The sequence below is a fragment of the Poecile atricapillus genome, chromosome 7 (genome assembly GCF_030490865.1).
Source record: "Poecile atricapillus isolate bPoeAtr1 chromosome 7, bPoeAtr1.hap1, whole genome shotgun sequence".
Lineage (NCBI taxonomy): Eukaryota > Metazoa > Chordata > Aves > Passeriformes > Paridae > Poecile > Poecile atricapillus.
The window spans coordinates 10,060,502-10,081,882 of record NC_081255.1 but is presented as its reverse complement, the minus strand read 5'-3'; the positions used below and the strand labels follow the sequence as shown (position 1 = coordinate 10,081,882).

The following is a 21,381-nucleotide window of genomic DNA, read 5'->3' as shown; positions in this document are numbered from 1 at the left end:
CAGGAAGGAGGTACCATGACACGTTCAAAGTGTGCTACAACAGACTTGTCAGCCACACTGAGCTGAGGAAAACTCTGCAGGAGAAACTTCAGGGATGCTCAGGCTTCACAGATGGCTTTTAAAAAAAACAGTGTTCCTTAGCAGCTACTGAATCCAACAGTAATAGCAGGAAAAGGGCAAAAACATAAATGATGAGAGGTGCTAGGAAGACAGGAGGACAAAGGGAATGGAAGTGTAAGCTGAGGGAATGAGGGAGGAAAACCAAAAAATGAAAGCTGACAGCCTAATACAGCCCATAAAGACCTGGAAAGTAATTACACTTCTGAGTCAGAATCAATAAGGTTAATAAAATTCCCTCCTCTATCCTCACTGGAATTGATGAAGACATGGGAAAAAATGCAGAAAACTACTTTTCACTGAAACTGGTGCCCAAGGTTTCCTGGTTTTCTGCTGGGGGAAACATCGAGCTTGGCTGCTACTTTAACACTTTCCTCTAATAACATGGTTTATGGAACAGCAGTGACTGTCAGGTTTTCTGTAAAAGAAAGGCATTTCAACAACAAGATTAGACCAAGCATTACCCTTACACTATACTGGAAACAGCCAGTGAGCCAAAAACTAAACCATGACGAAGAAAAGATTAATCAAATTGCAAACCTGAGGGTCAGAAGGCATGTTTATCTTCATTTTTGCCCACCAGAAGTAATTAAACTGAGTTCACTTTGGCATGCTAGAGACACGTGCATGAATTCCAAGCACATAATAGCTCTATTTATTGATCACTATAAATTCAAAAGGGGAGGGGCATCCAATTTCACTCAGAGGGCCAGGAGCAGACAGAGGGAATTAGTGGGAAACAGAACCAGTGTTTGTACAACATCTCCTGACGATCATGAGGGATTTAACATCACTACACCCATTTAAAAAGCTCAACAGCCTCCACATAATTAAATTACAGGGCACACAGATTAATTTCAGCTGGAGAAATAAAAGCAGCACAGGCAGTACTCCTCCCTGGAAACAGAAATGCTCCCAGAATATTGCTATTACCTGCCCAAACCATCACAGACTTGGAGAAAGCTGGGATGGCATCACTGAAATTTAAAAGTCGAGGTAAATACGAATCAGTCAAATACTGAATGTGCTAAAAAGGCAAGTTTGTATCAATTATATGCTTCTCAAAGAGAATGAGAACTCCCCAGGTGTGCCTCTCAAGTTCAGTGAAGGAGACAGTCTCAGCTACAGGTTTTCATTTGTGTCTTGTACACTGGGATTTGTGATGTGTGAATAGGAATCAATAAGTGGCACTTGAGAATAATCTGCCTGTACATGATCACCAAAGCAACAGAAGACGTTGAGGCAGACATCACAACAGTGCATATCTGAGCTGGAAATCCACAAGGGGTGTCAAAAGCCTTTGAAAACCACGTCCATCAGTTACTGGCCCGGTGCTTTAATGTGGTTAACAGGCGAGAATTCCCCAGCAGACACTCCAGTACATCAGTGTGAGCCTCCAGCTCAGCTTCTACTTAAATCTTTATAGATCCCACAGAGTTACTGATTACATCTCCTAAGGATTTGGCCTGTTCAAGGTTTGAACTTTCACTTACTGCCTCTGGAGTCACCAACCTGCTGGCAGATGAGCACAGTAAATTCAGAGAACTTGCACTGCTGCAGCCCAGCTCCAAAGTTTATCATGGATTATGGATCCTCTCCTCCTCTTCCTGCACAGCAACACAGTTTGCTCCTTTAAGTGCTTCCCCTCACCAGCATCCAGGCTCAGGAGAGCCTGCAGCACTGCCCTGCCAAAAACCAGAGCTGGAGGTGGTCTGAAGGAATCTCTTCCCTAACACACAAAAACCCTCAGAACCCCCCCAGGCTACCAACCCTGCCTGTCCTCAGCTACCTCACCCTGAGTTCTGACTACATTAGCACTGCCTCTCACCACCTTCCATCATCTTTGAGCTTCTCCTTTCAGCAATCACTTAACTTTTGATTCTGAAGATGTAAGTACATGTAGAAGTCAGTTTGTGGAAGCTTTTCCCAGCTCAGGCTCACAAGATTAAGAATTCCAAGCAAAGCTGGAGCTCCTTGTCCATCATGTGTCATGAATACCCTTGTACCTCTAAAAATCCTTTAGAGCTGATGGAAGTGTTCAATTTGCAGGGAAAGAAAACTGTGTTGCTAAGGAACTGCAAAGGGAAAAAAAAGGCCAGAGTGTGGTAGTCTGAAATGAAATTATTTAAATTAATTGGCCCTTATATGTTGGGTATTTGGCACATTACCAGCAATTCAGCAGGCTTTGTTTTAAACTTGGGCTGAAAGAATAGTGAGAACATGATTGCACACTTAATTTAGGGATTAGCTCCTTTCTCTCTTCTCAAACAACAGACCCTGCTCATCTTTGTGGATTTCAGACAAAATTTTAAAAGCAAACCACATGAATATCAGTTTGAACTAGAGCCATGCTTACAGTTATTGAGACTCCTTTCCTTTTAAATGAAGACAAAGGGTAAGGATTTTCTCCAAATTTATTCTCACTGGTAGACCAACAGATGTACTGTTCCAGCAAGTAGTGGCTTTCACACTGCTCATTTTGGCAGAGATCTCAGCCATGCACAGAACCAAATGTGCTTCAATGGATTTTTTTTGTTTTCCAACATTTTCACTTCAGGAAAATATTTTCATTTTTTTGTAATTATTAAAGACTCCATTCAGTGAAAGATTTTTCTTTCAAGTTCTCAACCGAGAATTTAATTTCAGTTGTTTTAAAGAGCATTTCCTTTTCTTTCTTCCATTTTTTTGAGACAGATCTTTCCCAAATGAAGGTTTTTTTCCTCTTCTTTTACCTTTTTCCTTCACTTTACTGAAATAGAAGAGAGTTAAGACTGCAGGGATTACATCTCTGGTGTGTTAACTTACAAGATGTCAGGCAGCAAAGTCACCTCACCTTCCCCATCCCTTACTGAGGCTTTGGGGTTTTATTGCTGAACACTGGCTGATGAGCAGGCTTTGCCACATGGTTATCTCACAAAATATCAACAGCAAATAAAACTTAACACTTTCACACAACAAACAATTCTTCATGAGTGGTTTACAAGGTGATTCACTGACCAAAGTCAGGTGGGTGACCCACCCATCTCCTCCTCACCCACCCTTGCCTCCTTGCCAGTGCATTCCTAGATCTTCATCTGGTTGGCTCCCAAAAGCTGAATTTATTGGTTTTGCAATTGGTTTTTTTGATCAAATAAAAGACAAAACCTCTCCCTCAAAATTCCATTTGTTTTAACCTTCTTGTGATGAAGAATCTCAAAGCCCACTAGCTATGCTGTAACTACATTCCTTTTTTTTTTTTTAATTGTAAATATCTAATTTTATTGGAGCATGAAGACTCCTGGATGGACACCATACAATAAATGTTTCCATTAATAAAATGAGCTTTACATACACGAGCTAACCCCAACTTCCAGTCTATACAATTTTTTGTCTGGTCTATTGAAAAATCATTTCAGACTCTTAAGCCTTTCCAAACACTGTTTTGGACAGTTATAGAATAAAAACATTTAATATGCATGTTTTTTGAAAAATACAAGTACAGCAGGTGAGAACTGCAGTGAAAGGCACACCAGTATGTGTGGCCATGAGAGATAACATTGTATTACCATAGTTCTTTCATCCCTTTTTGGGAAATGCAAAACTTAAAGCCTTCAGAGAAAATAACACAAGTGCTGCCCCATTCCTTGAATTCATGTCACATTTTGCTTGTCACTCTTTTGTAACAGAAATAAAGGACACAAAAACAAAACCTGCTACCACAGATGAAAAACGAGAAAAAGGTAAAAGAGAAGTTTAAAGTAAAAAGTTCTCCAGCAACGTTGGGATTTTTTTCTGAAATCTCAAGGCACCCTTGACATAAGTGGATGGAACTGCCTCTCACAGCTCAGCCTCTTGTGCTCCCTCTTCTGTGCAGCAAATAATTGTAGTGCAGCAAGAGTGGTCCCTTTCCTCAAAACACTTCTTGCAATGCTGTTACAAAGAGGATTCTTTCCTTTGAACTGGTTTCCATTTGTACAAGTGTTTTCCTTCAGAAGACACTGTTTCTATATTACAGCTTTCCAAATTTTCACTTTCCTGCCTTGCTGCCCCCTAAAAAGGCTCTAGAAAACCAGGGAGAAGGGCTCATGAAAGAACAGAGCCCTTAGACACCACAAGATTATCAGCAGGTCAGGTTTCCAACCTACAATGTCCTCTGCCAAAACACTAAGAAATTCTGTGAGCCATTTTGAAGCAGACTGAGCAGTAATCAGTGTCTGACTAGAGGATGGTTACTTCAGAACAGATTTTCTATGTACTAACAGCTTTTATTAAGGGAAAAAACAACATACTCCACTGTGTTCTCGAAGAGGTTACAAGGTCATTAGTTACCTCAAGAGCAGGAGCTGCCATTTGAGACCTTGTTGTTTGCAAAAAGTATTATTTGCCTTACCCTTAGCTGCTCTGCCCAGCAGTGCCAAGACACCCAGCACTCATTGCTAACCCACTTGCCTGCCCTGCAGAACCACTCTTGGCTCTGGGAGCCCAAAACCAAGAAGATTTGAAGAGATAAGAAGATTGAAGAGATAAACTTACACTCCTCCACAGTGGTCTCACCTAGACTGGAAATCAGGGATGGGAATTTGATAAAGAACCAAGATAACCTGCACACAGAAAGCTGAGAGAAGGGAAAGGAAAGAGATTCTGGCCTTTTTTAAAGCTGAACAGATTGGCTGCCAAGGCACCAGGACAGCACCCATCACACACTGCTGGTAACACAGCTGCTGTTCCAGGTGACTTGTGCACAGATGTGGGAGAACGGATTGTAAGAGAGATAGTGCTGCAGGCAACCTCACCCCTGATGAGTTAGAGCAGTGCTAATTAACACAGAGTGGTAATTGCCCTTCACAGGTCACAGCCATGCCCAACAAGGGATGGGTGCTGGGTCACTCAACACGGCCAAAGAGTGACCAGCGCTTGTGTAACCCAGAATGAACAACAAAACCTTAAGCAGGCGATACAGACAAGGGACAGGGCTTTGTCTGGTACTCCAGGAAGGGCTTCTTGACTGAAGAGGGCCCAGGGACAAAGACAGAGACAGGCTGAGGGTCCAGGATTATATATGGGGAAGAAGGGGCGGATCAGAGGGTCAAGGGCCAATGGGAACAGGGAAAAGCAGTGCAGAGGCGGGGCCAGGGATGGGAACAACCAATAGGAGAACAGGGCTGGAGGACTGCAGCAAACGGGGGCCAATGGGGATTGAGGGAAGGGAGAACATTCCATGGAACGGGGGTGGAACTGCAGTGACATCAACTTGATAAACCAATGGGGAACAAAGTTAACAACACACTATCATACAGCTGCAAAGACCTGTGGGAGAGAGGCCTTCTCTCAGCCCAGCCACAGGGGGTGTTAATTGTTATCACCTCTCCAGGGTCAGTCGAGCCATGAGGAGTTCAGTCACGGGCCCCTGGGCCTCCACAGATGGGTGTTAGAAAAGAGTGATCAGCCAGTCTAAGTTGGAATTTGCTGGAGAGAAGGAGGGCTAGGCTGTCATGGGAGGGACAGGAAGGGGCTGGCCCGTTGGAGAAGAAGGAAGAGGAAGGAGAAAGAAGGGATGAAGGTTTTAGTGCAGGACAGTAAGGGACCGGCGCTCGTGTGACACCACAGCCAATTGGTGCCCCCTGTGAGGAGCTGCCAGCGGGACATGAGCCTGCTCACCGTGCACACAGAGGCCTCGTCCCCAGTCTGCACTCTGTTCCGAGCCAGGAGCTGCTCCAGGAGGCCCAGGCTGTGCAGCAGCCAGGAGAACGCCAGCAGCAGCTCCCGGCTGCCCGCGGAGCCATCGGCGGGGAGCCGCTGCAGCTGCGGCCGGCCGTAGCCGTGGTACCACAGCACCGCCTTCACAAAGCTCACCTGGGCACCTGAAAGAACAAAATATCTGAGTTACACACAGCACCAGTGCATTCATCCATGCTGCAGTGCATTCATCCATGCTGCAGTGCATTCATCCATGCTGCAGTGCATTCATCCACGCTGCAGTGCATTCATCCACGCTGCAGTGCGTTCATCAATGCAGCAGTGCGTTCATCCACGCTGCAGTGCATTCATCCACGCATTCATCCATGCTGCAGTGCATTCATCCACACAGCTCCAGAAACTGCAGCTTTCTCTGAGTGCAGTATTTTTAATCCAGCCTCAGGAAGGATTAGTGGGGACTTTGTCTTCATCAACAAGTGGCGAAGGACAGGAGGGAAGGGTAAAAGCTTTCTTTATACTGCCCCATTCTGATGACAGGGAAAAGAAGAAATTCAAAGCTGGATCAAGACCAGTAATGGCCTCTTGGAAATGACCAGAGGTAACCAGCCACCCCCACTACAACGGGACTCCAGTTCACCTATTCATTTTTCATGAGTCACCAAGAACGCCATGAATTAGTAAACACTCTGAATCACTTTACTCCTGAACTAAACTGGAATTTAGAGATAGGAGTTTCAGAGCCTGCTGCAAATCTCTGAGCACCAGAGAGCAGAGATAACGCAGCACAGCACATGGGCTGTTAAATTCTTGGGAATGCTCTGATCCATATTCCTTCACACCAGCAAATGTTACCTGACAGCTACAAGACAGGCACTGCAGGACTGTAAAATACTGAGGAAACATAAAGAAAGCTATTATTAAAAAAGGGTTCTTCCCAGTAAGCCTTGGCTCTGTACTAAGTCAAAAACAGAACAAAGAGCATAGTTAGGGGGACAACGAAAACAACACACACTGGCTAAGAACCAACAGCTGTAAAAGGAAAACCTGCTCAAAAAGTTTCTGGAGTTCTCCAAGGGCAACAAGATGTAAGTGATTAAGTAAGATTCAACCAATGCAAGACATTTAGACTTCCTACTGGGATTCAGCTTGCACAAAGAAACCAAGGGACTGCAGTGGAGGGAGAGGAAAAGCCCTTGAATCAATGACAAGTGCCCAGCAGACAAGAACCAGAGGGCAGGAACAAATAGTGGTTTCACATGAGGGCTCTGTGCTAAACAGCTGCTGTTCAAACAGCTCTAGATGACACTTAGACAATGTGACAGTGACAGAAAACTTGGGGCTGGTGTGATAGTAGTAGTAAAGAATGCAGGCAGATCATGAAGGACTGCAGAACCTTGAGCCCGAGCTTTAAAAAGACAGATAAAAGTATTTTTAGAAAAAATGAAAAGTTATGTGCACAAAGAAAGAAATGTTCCTAACTTTACTGACTTACGATGTAAGACTGGGCCTGGAACTGCTCAGTGGGCTCAGGAACACAATCTCAGATGATTAGATTTTTAATGACAGTATCACAATTGGTTCTGACAGGCATCCAAAGGCAAACTCAGCGTGGGAAACCTAGCAGAGACACTAAACAGAACACAAATACCCACCGTGACCCTTATTTCTTCACTCCCATAAAGGCCACAGAAGATTTGGAAATAAATAAAGGAGAAGAAAAACCACAAGTACAGAACAGCTGCATTGTAAGAAGCTATGAAGTAGGCCAAGGAGATGAGCAAGAATGGATATGACAAAACTCTTCAAAATCCTGAGTGCTGTGCAATGAGTGAAGAGTGGATGATTTGTTTGCACAACACCCAACACAAGAAGTGTGAGCCACCAAAGTTAGCGAGCATGTGAGCCAAAACACGATAAGAGATGCTCTTCACACACGTAGCAAAATTCTGAAATTGCTCACTGTGGTACACTATGGACTCTTAAGAGTCACTCAGGCTCAAGGAGGAACTGGATTTACAGAACAGCAGTTCGTGGAAACTTATGAAACACAAATATATCCTCTCTGGATTCGAAAGTCTGAGATGTGAACTGTTAGAGGCTGAGGGAATATTCCCCCATGCCGTGAAAGCATCCTTCTAGATTTGCTCTTTTCTTTCCCTTGGGCATTCACTTTGACAGCTGTCACAGCTGGGTGGAGCTAGAGGAATCTACAATTTGATGCAGTTTAGACATTTTTACAAAGCAAAAGACCTAAATCATTCCATTTGCTCCTTCCACAGACCCTGTGAATGAAACAAGCAGCTTCCCTTCCCCATGTCAGGGTGACAGAAATGCCTATGGGTTGCTAAAAATCTGGCTGTAGATGTGCACTCCAATCCCTCAAGCACAAGAGGAGCATGGAGATATTACAGATTGTATTTTGATCACTCGTGAACATCCTTACATGAGCAGGGTTTTCATGTCATCCTTTCCTTTTTTGTGTGCATCTGTCAAGAAAGGAACTGCCATAACAGGTAAAGGCAGAAATACTCCAAAAGGAAGGATGATCAGTACATGCTTTCCTCCTTTTTCAAAGCAAATAAGCATCACATGCTGCCATCTGCAGTCCAAGGAGCTCCTCAGAAAATCACAGTGGAGGAAAGGAAAGCAAGTCAGGTGGTTTGTTTTTTCCTTTTATCACCATTTCCCTGCTCTGATATATCACTCAGGCCATACCCACCAAGGCAATTCACCACCTGAATTTCTGTGTTGTTCTGGTCTTTTATCTCCCTCTCTTTCATGTCTCCCTCTGCAAGATGCTGCCCTCACGGGAGGCAGGAACTGGGAGTGAGCAGTCAAAGCATGGATCTGGAACTGGGGCTCAAAGGCTCCTCCTTTGACCCAAAGTCTCTTTGTTTTCCTCATCTCTAGAGGGCTCAAGTTAAAAGGCAAAAATATAAATGGCAGTAAAGCTCATGTGAGTATTCAGGACCGAGATGGATTCTTCCCTAACGCGCAACCACGAGAGAGAAGAAAACATCCCTCAGATAGAAGATAACACCAGACACCTCTCTGACATCTTCTTAAGGCATCAGGATTAGGAAATTTATACAGAAAGACCTTCACAAGGCTTCCACCTAATCCCCTTCTCCACAGATATTATTTCTAAAAGTATATTCAGCAAGTCAGACCAAGCTGGGGATGAACCTCAGGGTTCAGCTCACTTAGGGCTACACTCCAGCTGTGCTCTTCCCCTGTGAGTCCTGACAAGTATTTTCAGTGATTTACAAGATGATATTCAAATAAGGGCTATGCACCAGCCTGGCAGGCTAAAATGGAAAGGAACTACAAGCACAGACACAGGTACATTACTCCATGCACTCAGACAAGAAACACCTGCATAGGCAGTGGTGTTATGGGAAACTACTGCTTCAGAAACAACATTTTCTGCTACATTTGTCAAACAAACAAAAATCTATTGCGGCTCCAGACCTCTTTCTCATGCTATAAAAACTGAAGAGCAGTTCCAGAAAAGAAATGTTTCCTCCAACTATCCAAATGCATACTGCACTGCTACCTGGTGTGGCTGTCAGGTTGTTAACCAAGTTCATCAGCCTCTGTGAAGAACAAGCAGCATGAAACCATCAATCATGATTTAACCAGCAAGGTTATGCCCAGAGTATTCACACAGCTTACCCTGACTCTCCACTGTCCACTGCTGGATTTTACAGTAAGTTCACACCAAAGTTTACAGTTAAGTGCCTTCCACTGTGAGAAGAAAAAATTCTTGCAGAACAAGAAACCAGGAGCCAGCTGCAGAATTTTATAACCACTGACTGGCAGGCTTCAGTGGGATTCCTGAACCTGCCAAAGATCAGTGTCTCCTTTTGAAAAACAAAGGATAAAGGATCACTGGAGAATGGCTTCTCTCTTCCAGAAAGTTGTTTCTGTGCACACAGTAACCCCTACACCAAAGGAGTCCTCACAGCCTTCCTCTGGGATCTGGCAACTGCTGCTCTCCTTGTTTTAACCAAGGTAATTAAGAGGTTTTACCAAAAGAGCAAAGAAAAGGAAAGCTTGATCTGTGGACTAAGGCACTAGACTTGGATTAGAAGAATCTGTTTCAATTCTCTGTTGTGTAACAGGATCCTACACAAACCTGAGAAAGTTATTTAGTGCCTATGCCCAAGGCTTATTTCATTTGCATTGAATACGCAAGAGAGCAGAGCTGGGGCAGAGAAGAAAAGCAGTAAAATATCGATTGTGTTCACAGCAGACAACTCATTCACTTGCCAAGCAAAAATAATTAGTGTCATTTGAAAAACAGTACAGCTCTCCAGCCTGAATTTCAGCTTTAATCACCAAGTTGTGACTAAAAAGGTTTCTCAGAAGTCAGCTGAGCAGTTCTCAGCAGAACCACACATTGCTATCTCACAACAGACCTCAGAGTGGAGGCTGTGTTTGCTCTCTCCAGAGCCAGGAGCCTGCCACACACACTTGGAAATCCCGTCCCCAAATGCTGCAGGCAGTTAGCATGGGAGCAGCCAGGATCCAGTGAGGTTGCACATGGGCAGGACCACATCCACAGTGCTGTGGGAGACAGACAATCAATAGACTTGCCATACACACAGCACATTGTGGGTGAGTGGAAAAACAGAAACAGCCAAGTGAAAAATAGCAGTCCTGTGAGTAACAGGACTTCCTGCTGAGCTACCAGCAAAACTATGCTGGTTTTGCTCTGCATTCCACAATGCTTAACCTTTCTTAATTCCATTTACGGAGCCACCAGACTCACAGCTAATCAGGGGCTCACACAGTGTTGTTTAGGGTGTTTTGCTTCCAAAAGTGTATATAAAGTGGATTTGGTATGAGGAGACCTTGATTCATCACAATACAATTCTCATACAATGAAAAGGCCCTAGATAGACATGTTTCAAGGGAGAAGATGGGGACTAGTGTTGTACTTGGAATAATATACATTTAAGAAGTCAATAGTCTTCTGCTACTTTGAGAAGCCAGTCTGCATTCAGCTCCTCTCTGCTGCAGTGGCCCTGTCCATAAAGATGTTATTCATCTTTATGAATAACATAAATAATCTGCCTAAAATAATCATACACGGTCTATTTCATGTTTTGTCTAAAACTTCATTCCAAAACACTGCCTTTAGAGCTCTCACCTTGCAATTCCTGGCTCTGGCACAGGACTAGATAAGGATAGAATCATGCAAATGGGAAAAGAAGGAACCAAAGGAAAACCAAATCTACCTCTGTCTTTGCAGATACTGAGAATGTGTAACATCATTGAAGAGATTTACCTGCAATAAAATGTCACAGGGATGCAGGAGCCTGTGGAAACATCCCAGTTTCCAGGACAAAGCACATCAAAGAGCAGCAAACCTGCCTCACAGCACATTTACTCCCCAGTAAACCTGGCACCCAGTACCTTGGTGGCACAGGTGCTCAAAATGGAGCACCCACAACAAGTGAGGGAGGGAGCAAGGAGCCAAAGGTGCTACAAAAGCAGTCCCAGTCCTTCCCCAGGACAGGTGGAAACTGCAGACAGCCAGAATGATGTTACCTATGGCATCAGACTCCGTCCACCTGCCCCCGTGGATCTGCTTCAGAAGCACATACAGCAACCTCCAGAAGTCCAGGCTCTGCAAAAGAGAAGGGTGGGAGATCAGCAGGAGAAACATCTGCCGTATTATTTAGTCTTAATTAGGTAATTAAGCCCATATCTGAACATCACACATGGAACAGCACACCTGCTGATGCAGCCAACACCATTTGGTCAGGGAGGTTCATGTACTGCCTGCCTCATGAACACAGGATCTACAGAAAGGAGCACCCAGAAAGAAAAGGGCTCTTGCTGGCTGTGCAGCAACACCCAGCACTCCCTGCTGTGAGATCCGTGTGTACAGGAGCATTCCAAAATCTGCCCTGATACAACCACACGTGGCACAGCTCACCTGCAGCCACACTGCTAAGATCTGACCACGACAGCGTCAGAAACTCACAAAGCAGAGGCCCAAGGAAGGAGCTGGAACTGGGAATCCTTCCTTGGCTGCACAAGGACAGCGTGCTGACAAACACAGTGATTCTTACACCAGGAATTTCAGTCAACACTCGTAAAATCCTTAAAATAGCTGAGGGAGGGAGGTACCCTGAGTGCAAGCTGAAAACCTCGGCGGCAATGCAGCAAGAGCCGAGCTGGGCCAGGGTAAAGGGCAGCAAAGCCCAGGTGACACGGAGCAGGTGCCACTTGAGCCCAGGGTGGAACACTGAGCCAGGGTAAAACACAGCCAGCCCTTCCCAGAGCAGCAGGACTGACGAGAGGTGCCTAAACCGGGGCTGGGATCACACCGGGCTGGGATCACACCGAGCTGGGATCACACAGAGCAGGGATCACACCGGGCTGGGATCACACAGAGCTGGGATCACACAGAGCTGGGATCACACAGAGCTGGGATCACACAGAGCAGGGATCACACAGAGCAGGGATCACACCGGGCTGGGATTACACGGAGCAGGGATCACACTGAACAGGGATCACACTGAACAGGGATCACACTGAACAGGGATCACACCAACCAGGGATCACACAGGGCTGGGATCACACCGATCAGGGATCACACTGCAGCCCCGCATGCGGTGCCTGCCCGAGGCTCGGTCCCTGCCCGATGCTCGGTGCCTGCCCGAGGCTCGGTGCCTGCCCCATGCTCGGTGCCTGCCCCATGCTCGGTGCCTGTCCCGCTGCCATCCAGCCCCTGTCCCGGCCCAGCCGCTCTCGGCTGTCCCCTGCTCGCCGCTGTCCCGGGTGTGTCTGGCCCGAGCGGCGCTCACCGCCTGCGGCCGGTCGAACTTGGCTCGGCGCAGGGTGTCGGGGGCGGGCCGGGCTCGGGGCGGCAGGGCCCGGCACAGCGCTCCGACGGCGGCGGGCAGCGCCGGGCACCGCTCCCGGTGCTCCCGGTGCTCCCGGTTCTGCTCCCGGTTCTGCTCCCGGTGCCGCTCCCGCCGCCGCCCGTGCATCCCGCGCCTCCCGCCGCTGCCGGAGCGCCTTTCCGGGCCGGCCGCCCTTCGCAGCGCCCCCTGGCCGCGGGGAGGGGGCACTGCGGGCCCGCCAGCGCTGCCTGCCGCCCTGCACGGGCCTGCATTTACCGGGATGGCCTGCATGGCTCTGCATGGCTCTGCATGGCTCTGCATGGCTCTGCATGGCTCTGCATGGCTCTGCATTATCCTGCATGGCTCTGCATTATCCTGCATGGCTCTGCATGGCTCTGCATCATCCTGCATGGCTCTGCATCATCCTGCATGGCTCTGCACCATCCTGCATGGCTGTGCATGGCTCTGCATCATCCTGCATGGCTCTGCATGGCTGTGCATAGCTCTGCATCATCCTGCATGGCTCTGCATGGCTCTGCATGGCTCTGCATGGCTCTGCATCATCCTGCATGGCTCTGCATCGCTCTGCATCATCCTGCATGGCCCTGCATTGCTCTGCATCATCCTGCATGGCCCTGCATCATCCTGCATGGCTCTGCATTGCTCTGCATCATCCTGCATGGCTCTGCATGGCTCTGCATGGCCCTGCATGGCTCTGCATCATCCTGCATGGCCCTGCATCGCTCTGCATCATCCTGCATGGCCCTGCATCATCCTGCATGGCTCTGCATGGCTCTGCGTCATCCTGCATGGCTCTGCATGGCTCTGCATGGCCCTGCATGGCTCTGCATCATCCTGCATGGCCCTGCATTGCTCTGCATCATCCTGCATAGCTCTGCATCATCCTGCATGGCCCTGCATTGCTCTGCATCATCCTGCATTGCTCTGCATCATCCTGCATGGCCCTGCATCATCCTGCATGGCTCTGCATCATCCTGCATCGCTCTGCATCATCCTGCATCGCTCTGCATGTCTGGATGTCCCTGCATTTACCCAGATGTCCCTGCATCGCCCTGCATCACTCTGCATCACCCTGCATAGCTCTGCATCCCTCTGCATGTGCTGGATATCCCTGCATCTCCCTGCCTGTCACCCTGCATCTCCCTGGATGTCTCTGCATGTCCCTTCATCTTGCTGGATGTCCCCACATCTCCCTCCATCTCCCCGCATGTCCCTGGATGTCCCTGCATCCCCCTGGATGTCTCTGCATCTCCCTGGATGTCCCTATATCTCCCTGCATCTCCCCACATCTCCTGGACCACCAGTGCTCCCAACGCTCATTCCGCGTGGCTTGGGGCACTGGACGCTCCTGGGCAGCGACCCAAGGACGAGCGGGATGTGCCACACATGTCACCTCCCCGAGCCATGGACGTGCCTCCTGCTCCAGCAAAAAACACCCAGGGAAGCGCTGGAGCTTCCCCCAGCTGCCTGCTGGACAGAGCTGCTGCAAAACCTGGCTTTGGCTCTTGCAAAGCACAGCTCTGCTGCAGCCAGAGCAGCTCCTGGGGCGCTGGGACAGCAGGGTTTGGCTGGTCTGGGGATATTCCTGCCTGCCTCTTGCTTGCCAGCTCGGGTCCCCAGGCATATAACCCCCAAAATAAAACATCCCCAGGAATTAATCCTCGGGGGACCATGGGGAGGAGAAACAGAGCTGCTGTTTGGGAGAGGCCTGAGTTCCTGAGAGAAGTCCACCGGTGAGCAGGGTTTACAGAACCAAAACTGGCACAGAGATGGATTCCTGCTGTGCATTTAGAGAGAGAGCACGGCTGGTCTGAGCCAGGGACGTGGGTCTGCTCCTCCAGCGCTGCGGACATGAGACCTGCTGGAAGCACCCTCTGATGGTTTCTTGGCCAGTTCCCCAGTTCATAGCCCATTTAATGTGCTCACTGTGCATCTAGCATGATGCCTTCACTTTTTTTTCCCACCAGTATCTGAACATGAAGCAACACGTGAAATTCCTTCCCGCTGGGGAGCAGGCTCTTGGAGCCAAACGCCTGCTCGCAATGAGGAGAGAAATCACAGTGGTCCAAAGAGACCTCCAGCCAACGTGAACTGTGTTTGCACTCTTTCCCTCTGGTTGCTCCTCTCCTGCCTCCCACCCCTGTGCTAGGAGCTTTAGAGCTCTCCCAGACCTGTGGATCCTGGCTCCTGCTCCAGCCAGCCCTGAAAGGACCCCTGGGTGTGAGTTATCCAGGCTTAAGGATTTTTAAAATATCTTCTCTAGCAGCTGTTGTCTCACATCCTCCTTTCCTAATGGCCTGGAACACATTTTCCTTATGCCTCATCCAGTTCTGTCTCAGCAATCTGTATCCACTTCTTCGCTCTCGTTCCTAACAGGCTTGGCATTTCCACATGGTTCCTTGCCTTTGGTTTCCAACAGCCCATAAAGTCCTTTTTTATTGCCCAGAGCCTTATCGAACCGGGACAATCCTCTGCTGTCTTTGGCTTCCCTCTTGGCTTTCCATGCCTTGCTGCTATCGGGCGCTGTCTGCTCCCTCCATGACACATCCCTTGTCTATTTTCCCGTCTCTGCTGCAGTCTCCAGGCAGGAGGACCTTCAGCTGCAGCCAATTTCCTGTGTTTTCTTGACCACTCCATAAACCCAGCTCAAAGCTATCCCTGTCCCCACACACATTCCTCTGTCTAGGCCTTTCCTCCCCAGGGCAGCTGCCGAGACAAGGGCTCTCCTGCACGGCCCAGTGCACGCACAGTGAGTGGTTCTGTCCATCACCCCCACTCCGGGCTCCTGTCCCCCAGCCAGCACCCCCAGGCCAGCCAACATCACCACTCAGCAGCTGGGATTCACCATCCCAGCACACCCGTGCCACCTCTCCATCCCGCTGGCCAAACCAGCCCCGTGGCACCCCAGCACAGGCCTGGCTGTCCTGCTGGCCAGCATCCCCTGCCCCTGGCTCTGGGCAGGGCTGGCACGTGGCCATAGGCAAGCTGGAGCCCAGGCAGACGATCCCAGGCTCTCTGGAGCGGCACAGCCCGGCAGGTGCTCAGTACCGGCCCGTGGGGCCCCCTTATCTGCTCTGCTGGCTGCCCGGGCACCGTTCCCTGAGTGGGAGAAACCGATGGGAAGGCAATGGGAAGGTGAGGGGAGGGTGATGGGAAGGTGATGGGAAGGTGATGGGAAGGTGATGGGAAGGTGAGGGGAAGGTGATGGGAAGGTGATGGGAGGGTGATGGGAAGGAGATGGGAAGGTGATGGGAAGGTGATGGGAGGGTGATGGGAAGGAGATGGGAAGGAGATGGGAAGGAGATGGGAAGGTGATGGGAAGGAGAGGGGAAAGAGAGGGGAAGGAGAGGGGAAGCCGAGGGGAAGGTGATGGGAAGGAGAGGGGAAGGTGATGGGAAGGTGATGGGAAGGTGATGGGAAGGAGATGGGAAGCCGAGGGGAAGGTGATGGGAAGGAGATGAGAAGCCGAGGGGAAGCCGATGGGAAGCCGAAGGTTTCCTGCTGCAGACACGGACCGTGGGCTGTGGGCAGCCGAAGGAGGTGACGATGTGCCAGCCCCCAGCGTGCCAGGCCAGCAGGGAAGGAACTGGCACCCAGGCCACCCTCAGCTCCCCTCTCCCAAGCAATAGCGTCCGGGCAGATGGGAACCAGCAGTGGCTGGCTGACTTCAGAGCCTGATGTCATGGTGGGGATTGGGAGCCTCTCTGTAGAAAGGAAGCAGGACAGAGCTGGCTTATCAGCTGCTCCTCTGAGAGGCACTGAGGCAGATTTGGGGCGAGCACAGCAGTGAGGACCACGATGGGAAGGGAAAGTCCAGGCACGTAGTGAGGGCCAGGGATGCTCCAGCTGGGAGAGGCCACTGGCCTTTGCCCTGTCTGGGTTCCTGGGCTGGCGTGGTGCCCACAGCCCGTTTTCAGCACGATGTCTCAGCTGCGGTCATTTCCGCGCCGGTGACTCGGTGGGGCCGAGTTTTGCAGCGGTGCCACGGCAGCTCAGAACCACACACAGCCCTGCTGCGTGGGCAGGGCTGCCAGAGATGGCCTCTCCCATTGCCTCATGCCGATTGCACGCGATAGCAGCCATCCCTGCCCGCTCCTGATGTCACCCCAGCGCCGCTCTGCCAAGGGAAGGTGTGAGCTCTCCTCCTGCAAAAACAACTCCTTTGGTCTTCTGGGTTTTTTCCTTAATGCTTTTATCCCCATGAAGGCGTGGGTGGGAGCCAGCCTGTCTCCTGGCCTGGCCCCCAGGCCAGGCATCCGCGCTTCCCACGCTCCAGCGCCAGCTCGGGTGGCCGGAGTTCCGCACCTCCCCCTGCCCTCTCCTCTCCTCTCCTTCCCGCAGGGTGGTATCTGCTGAGCAGCCCTCAGAGCAGAGCACAGCCTCCCTCCCTGCCTGCTCGAGGGATGCCTTGGCTGGCCGGAGCGTTTCACACCCTGAGCAGCTCGGGCAGGCTGCAGCACTTCCCACTGCCAGTGCTTCCAGCTCCTTCCCTGCCCTCCTGGCCCTGTCACACGCTCACCAGGACATCAGGGAAGAGTGGGAGAAGTGGCCTGGCAGCGTGGCCACAATGCTGGCAGAAAGGAGCCGAGCGAGCACTGGGCTGTGGGCAAGGGTTGCCTGCATGGATGGGCTGCAGCAATGCTCCACAAATGCTCTCGTGCAGGTTTGCCTGGATGCAGGTCAGCAGCAGGCTGTGTGTGGGCTGTAGCACCAAGATTCAAGGTCAGCTCCCAGCAGTTGGGTGCTTAAGAAAGGCGTTGTTGGTGTTTCAGGCCCTCTGATGCAGTGAATTGGGAGGGATTAGAAAAGAGGTCTGAGGTTTCAGCACTTCTCTTCTCCGGAGTTTCACCCTCTTTAATAGCCAAGTTCCTCTGCACAGAGGGAAACTCCCTCTGACCTCCTCCCCCTTTAACCGAGGGGGTTAAAGAAAGACAGAGGACTTCTCACCAAAAGAAGACAGAGGACTTCACTGGGAAGCCCTTGCACCTTTCCCTCTTGGAAACTCTCCCTTTTTCATTGGAAACACCACAAGAGGTGTGAAAGTAAAATTCAGCTCTAGGTGCCTGATGTCAACTTTTCTGCTTCCCTCCTTGCTTGGACAAGCCACCAAGGACCTGGCAAACACCGCCAGTGTTTCTGCACCCTGCTCCTCTGCAGCACTGGGTCCCCAGCAGCAGGAAGGGCTGAGAGCAGAGCAGCCTGTGCCCTCCTCTCCTTGCTCCATCACTAGACCTCCAGAACCTCAGTTCATGGTCCCACTCCTCGTTACACCCCTGCTTGTCACACCCAGAGTCCCTCTGCCTCCAGTACCTCCAGTGTTTGCTGGAGGTGTTGTTCCCCAGCAGGAAGGAGCTTTGGCCCCCCTTTTTCCCCTCTGCAGAGCTGTTTCCGTTGCTGAGATGGGGGTTCCCCAAACCACTGCTCTGCAGAGCTGGGTGGGAAGTCCCATCTCCCCACGCCATCTGGCAGGGCTGCTGTGCCTGACATCAGCTGCACAGCCCCTCTTAGCACACTGCACGAGGAGGCAGATTTCTGAGGCCTTAGGAGATGGGCAGACACTTTTTTGACCTAAAAGATACCAGAGCTCTTTGGGCTTAGCAAAAATCAGCCATAAAAATCCCCGAAATGATGGCACACAAGACACCACCCAGCTGCAGCCTGGCTTCATCGCCATGAGCTCTGCACAGCACAGAGCAGGAACCCCCTGCACAGATGAGACACAAAACCACCCCAAGGGAAGGAAGAGGCAGAAGTGTCACCTCAATGTCCCCATCAGCACTAGCAGAGGGGGTTGAGTGGCCCCAGTGGTGTCTAAGCAAGGCAGCAGTGACCCAGGCACCCGTGTTAGTCCAGGTGTGACCTGGGGGACACAGCCCTGTGCAGGGACTGAACCTGCTGCCTTCCCTCAGGATGGCCCTGAGAGCCCTGCCATCGGGCACCAGCCTGAGCTGTCTCCCTTGGCACAGGGAAACATCCCCTGCTTCACATGAATCTGTCAATCTGTGCCAAGAGGGTCAGACCCTCACAGTGTCTGCTCTGTGCCCCCATGGCTCAAGAGCCCCCCAGCCCCCTTTCTGCTCCCTTTCTGCCCCCTTTTTGCTCCCTTTCTGCCCCCTTTCTGCCCCCCTTCTGCCCCCTTTCTCCTCCCTTTCTGCCCCTTTCTCCTCCCTTTCTGCCCCTTTCTGCTCCCTTTCTGCCCCCTTTCTGCCCCCTTTCTGCCCCTTTCTGCCCCTTTCTGCCCCTTTCTGCTCCCTTTCTGCCCCCTTTCTGCTCCCCGTACAGAAGTCACAAAGCTGGGACAGGGAGCAGCAGCAGTTAAGTTTCTAAACCCATCCTGCTTTCTGTCTTTGCCAAAATCTCTTCTGCTTCCCTACCCAGGGCGTTGGGGCTCGCCCACACCCAGCTGCCAGAGGAACTGTGATGTTGTTTGTTTTTTTGTCACAGTGATGAAGTGTTTATAGCAACTATCACTCCACAACCCACGGTCTGATCTCAGCCCAAGCTTAGGAAATAATGGCAGAGGAAGCACAGCCCCTTTCTTCAGGGTCACCAACGGTGGCATTTCAGGTCACCAAAGCAGGGAAGTTTTATGCTGGGCACCAGCACCCAACAACTTTTGCTGTCCCAGAATGGGCAGAAGGCTGGGATTTGCCCTCAGCATCTCGCTCTCCCTGCTGCAGGAGCAGCACAGCCAGGGCATCACCACACTGGGAGGGGATGGACCATCCCTGCCTGTCCCAAGCTCCCACCAAGGCTCAGAACCAAAAGCATCAGAGATGAGAGGCACTGGAAGCCACAGTGCTGCCTGTCTGTGCAGTCACACCGCAGCACACAGAGATTTACTGCTCAAATGGAGAAAAGTGTGTCTGCTGACAGCTCACCTCCCTGGCACCCACCGAGCATCCAGGGGAGGCCTGGCTCGGGTGTGGATTTCCTATCCAAATGAGATACAGCTGTTTCTGCTTCCTCTCCAAAGACCAAAGCAAGTTAAAAAAAAAAAAAAGAAAATCAGTTTATCATATATTTTCTTTGACCAAGGCTCCTTGCAGATGTGACCTGTGCCTGAACTGCCCATCTGTCCATCAAGGCTGGATCAGGCAGAGAGCATGGCTTGTGCAAGCACAGCTCTTGGAGAGGAATATCCCAGCACAAAGTCCTGGGGCTAAAAGCCACCTCAGTGGGAGCTCCTACTGCAGGACAAGCAGAGAAACAGGACTCTTAGGAGATTTTGGCAACCAATACCAAGGGGCTTGTCCCCAGCCCGTTTTTTAGCACACACATATTCCCCTCTGCAGCACAGAGTGAGGCTCCTGCAGGATCAGCTGCAGCTGCAGCTGCACGGGCCTGGCACAGCTCAGCTCCTTCATCCCTGCATGCACCCAGGACAGGGAGAGATGTCAGGGCCAGGGACTGAAGCAAAAGGGGTTCCTGGGCAGCAAACAGCAGCTCACAGCTCACAGCAGAGCACTGCCTCCTGCCCAGCTGCAGCCACTGCCAGTGACAAGGGCTGGATCACCCCAGCCTCCCCCTGTGCAGCCCCTGCTCTTCCATACCTCTCACTGCTTCCTTCCTCGTCCCTGCTGGCCCAGACCCTCGTACCTGGAAGAAGCTGTTTCTGAAATTGTATTTCCCTGCTGGGAAGGACCCTGAGCCCACAGCTCCTTTTCCCAGCTGGACACATTTATGCAGATCCCGAGGATGACGAGGCTGGTGTCTGCCATTGCTTTAAATGCCCGAGGGAAAGCATTGTCCCAGTGGCACGGTGGAGGCTGCTGAGATTATATCACCAGTTTGCTTTGAAGCTCAGCTGGCAGGGAAAGGCATGTCCCAGTGGCCAGAGGCAGGCTGGCAGAGAGGGACAGCGCGTGGATGGCCAGGAGCCACGGCTCCATGGGTGCATGGAGGTTCCCCCTGCAAAGGCAGCTGCAGGAGCAGGAGGTTCTGAGGAGCCCTGGCTGGCTGGGAAGGCTGCTGACAGCCCAGCAGCAATAGCCAGGGCTTGTCTTTGACACAGACGCCTGTGTTTGTTGTGCTGTCGGGGTGGGAGGTGAGGCAGCGCCTCGCAGCACCAAGCAACTTTTAATTGGAAGTTTTAAGATGCTTATCAGAGCAGGCTGCTTCTGACACCAAGGATTTTGACACTGGACATGTGTCTCTGACCCCTGAGGGTTTTGGCCAAGTCCCAGGAAGGCTGATGTGCCAGTAAAATGCAGAGCAGCCTCTAAGGAAGTGCATGCACAAAGTGTAGACAAAAATATCCCAGTGGGTGCCGAGATATCTCTGAATATGTAAATGGAGTTGTTCAGGTTAGGGGAAGACATGGTTAAGAAACCATTTTAGAAACATTCCTCAAGTTGACATCTTTGACATCTGTCAGGGCCGTTTTTCCAGCAGGGCAGAAACGTTGAAACACGAGAGAGGAAAGCTCTTGTGAGCCAGCTCTGGCTTTCCAGCACCACAGCCCTGTGTCCCTGCCCAGGGAGGCAGGAACCTCCCGCTTCCCTCAGCCTTCTCATGTGGCTGCTCGGACCAAAAGCTGCCAAAACCAGGTTGTCCTGATGTGACAGTCACAGTGAGACCCCTCTGTGCCCCAGCTGAGGGCACCTGGGGCCATCACACAGCGTGGGGCTCAACCCAGAGGCCACAGGGGCATCGAGCGGGTGGCGAGTGCTTCACAGGCGAGTCGTGTTACAGAGAGCACGGCTGC

General features: G+C 50.7%; 1 protein-coding gene across 1 annotated transcript in view; it reads right to left on the bottom strand.

Annotated features, from left to right (window-relative positions):
- Positions 1–12,800, bottom strand: part of TEDC1 (tubulin epsilon and delta complex 1) — a 66,613-nt gene extending 53,813 nt beyond the window's left edge. The window contains exons 1-3 of the mRNA XM_058842831.1: positions 12,615–12,800; positions 11,350–11,428; positions 5,755–5,957 (exon numbers count right to left, since the gene is read on the bottom strand). Of these exons, the coding sequence (XP_058698814.1) occupies positions 5,755–5,957; positions 11,350–11,428; positions 12,615–12,800 (468 nt within the window). The remainder of the gene's footprint in view (positions 1–5,754; positions 5,958–11,349; positions 11,429–12,614) is intronic.
- Between the last annotated feature and the right edge of the window lie 8,581 nt (positions 12,801–21,381).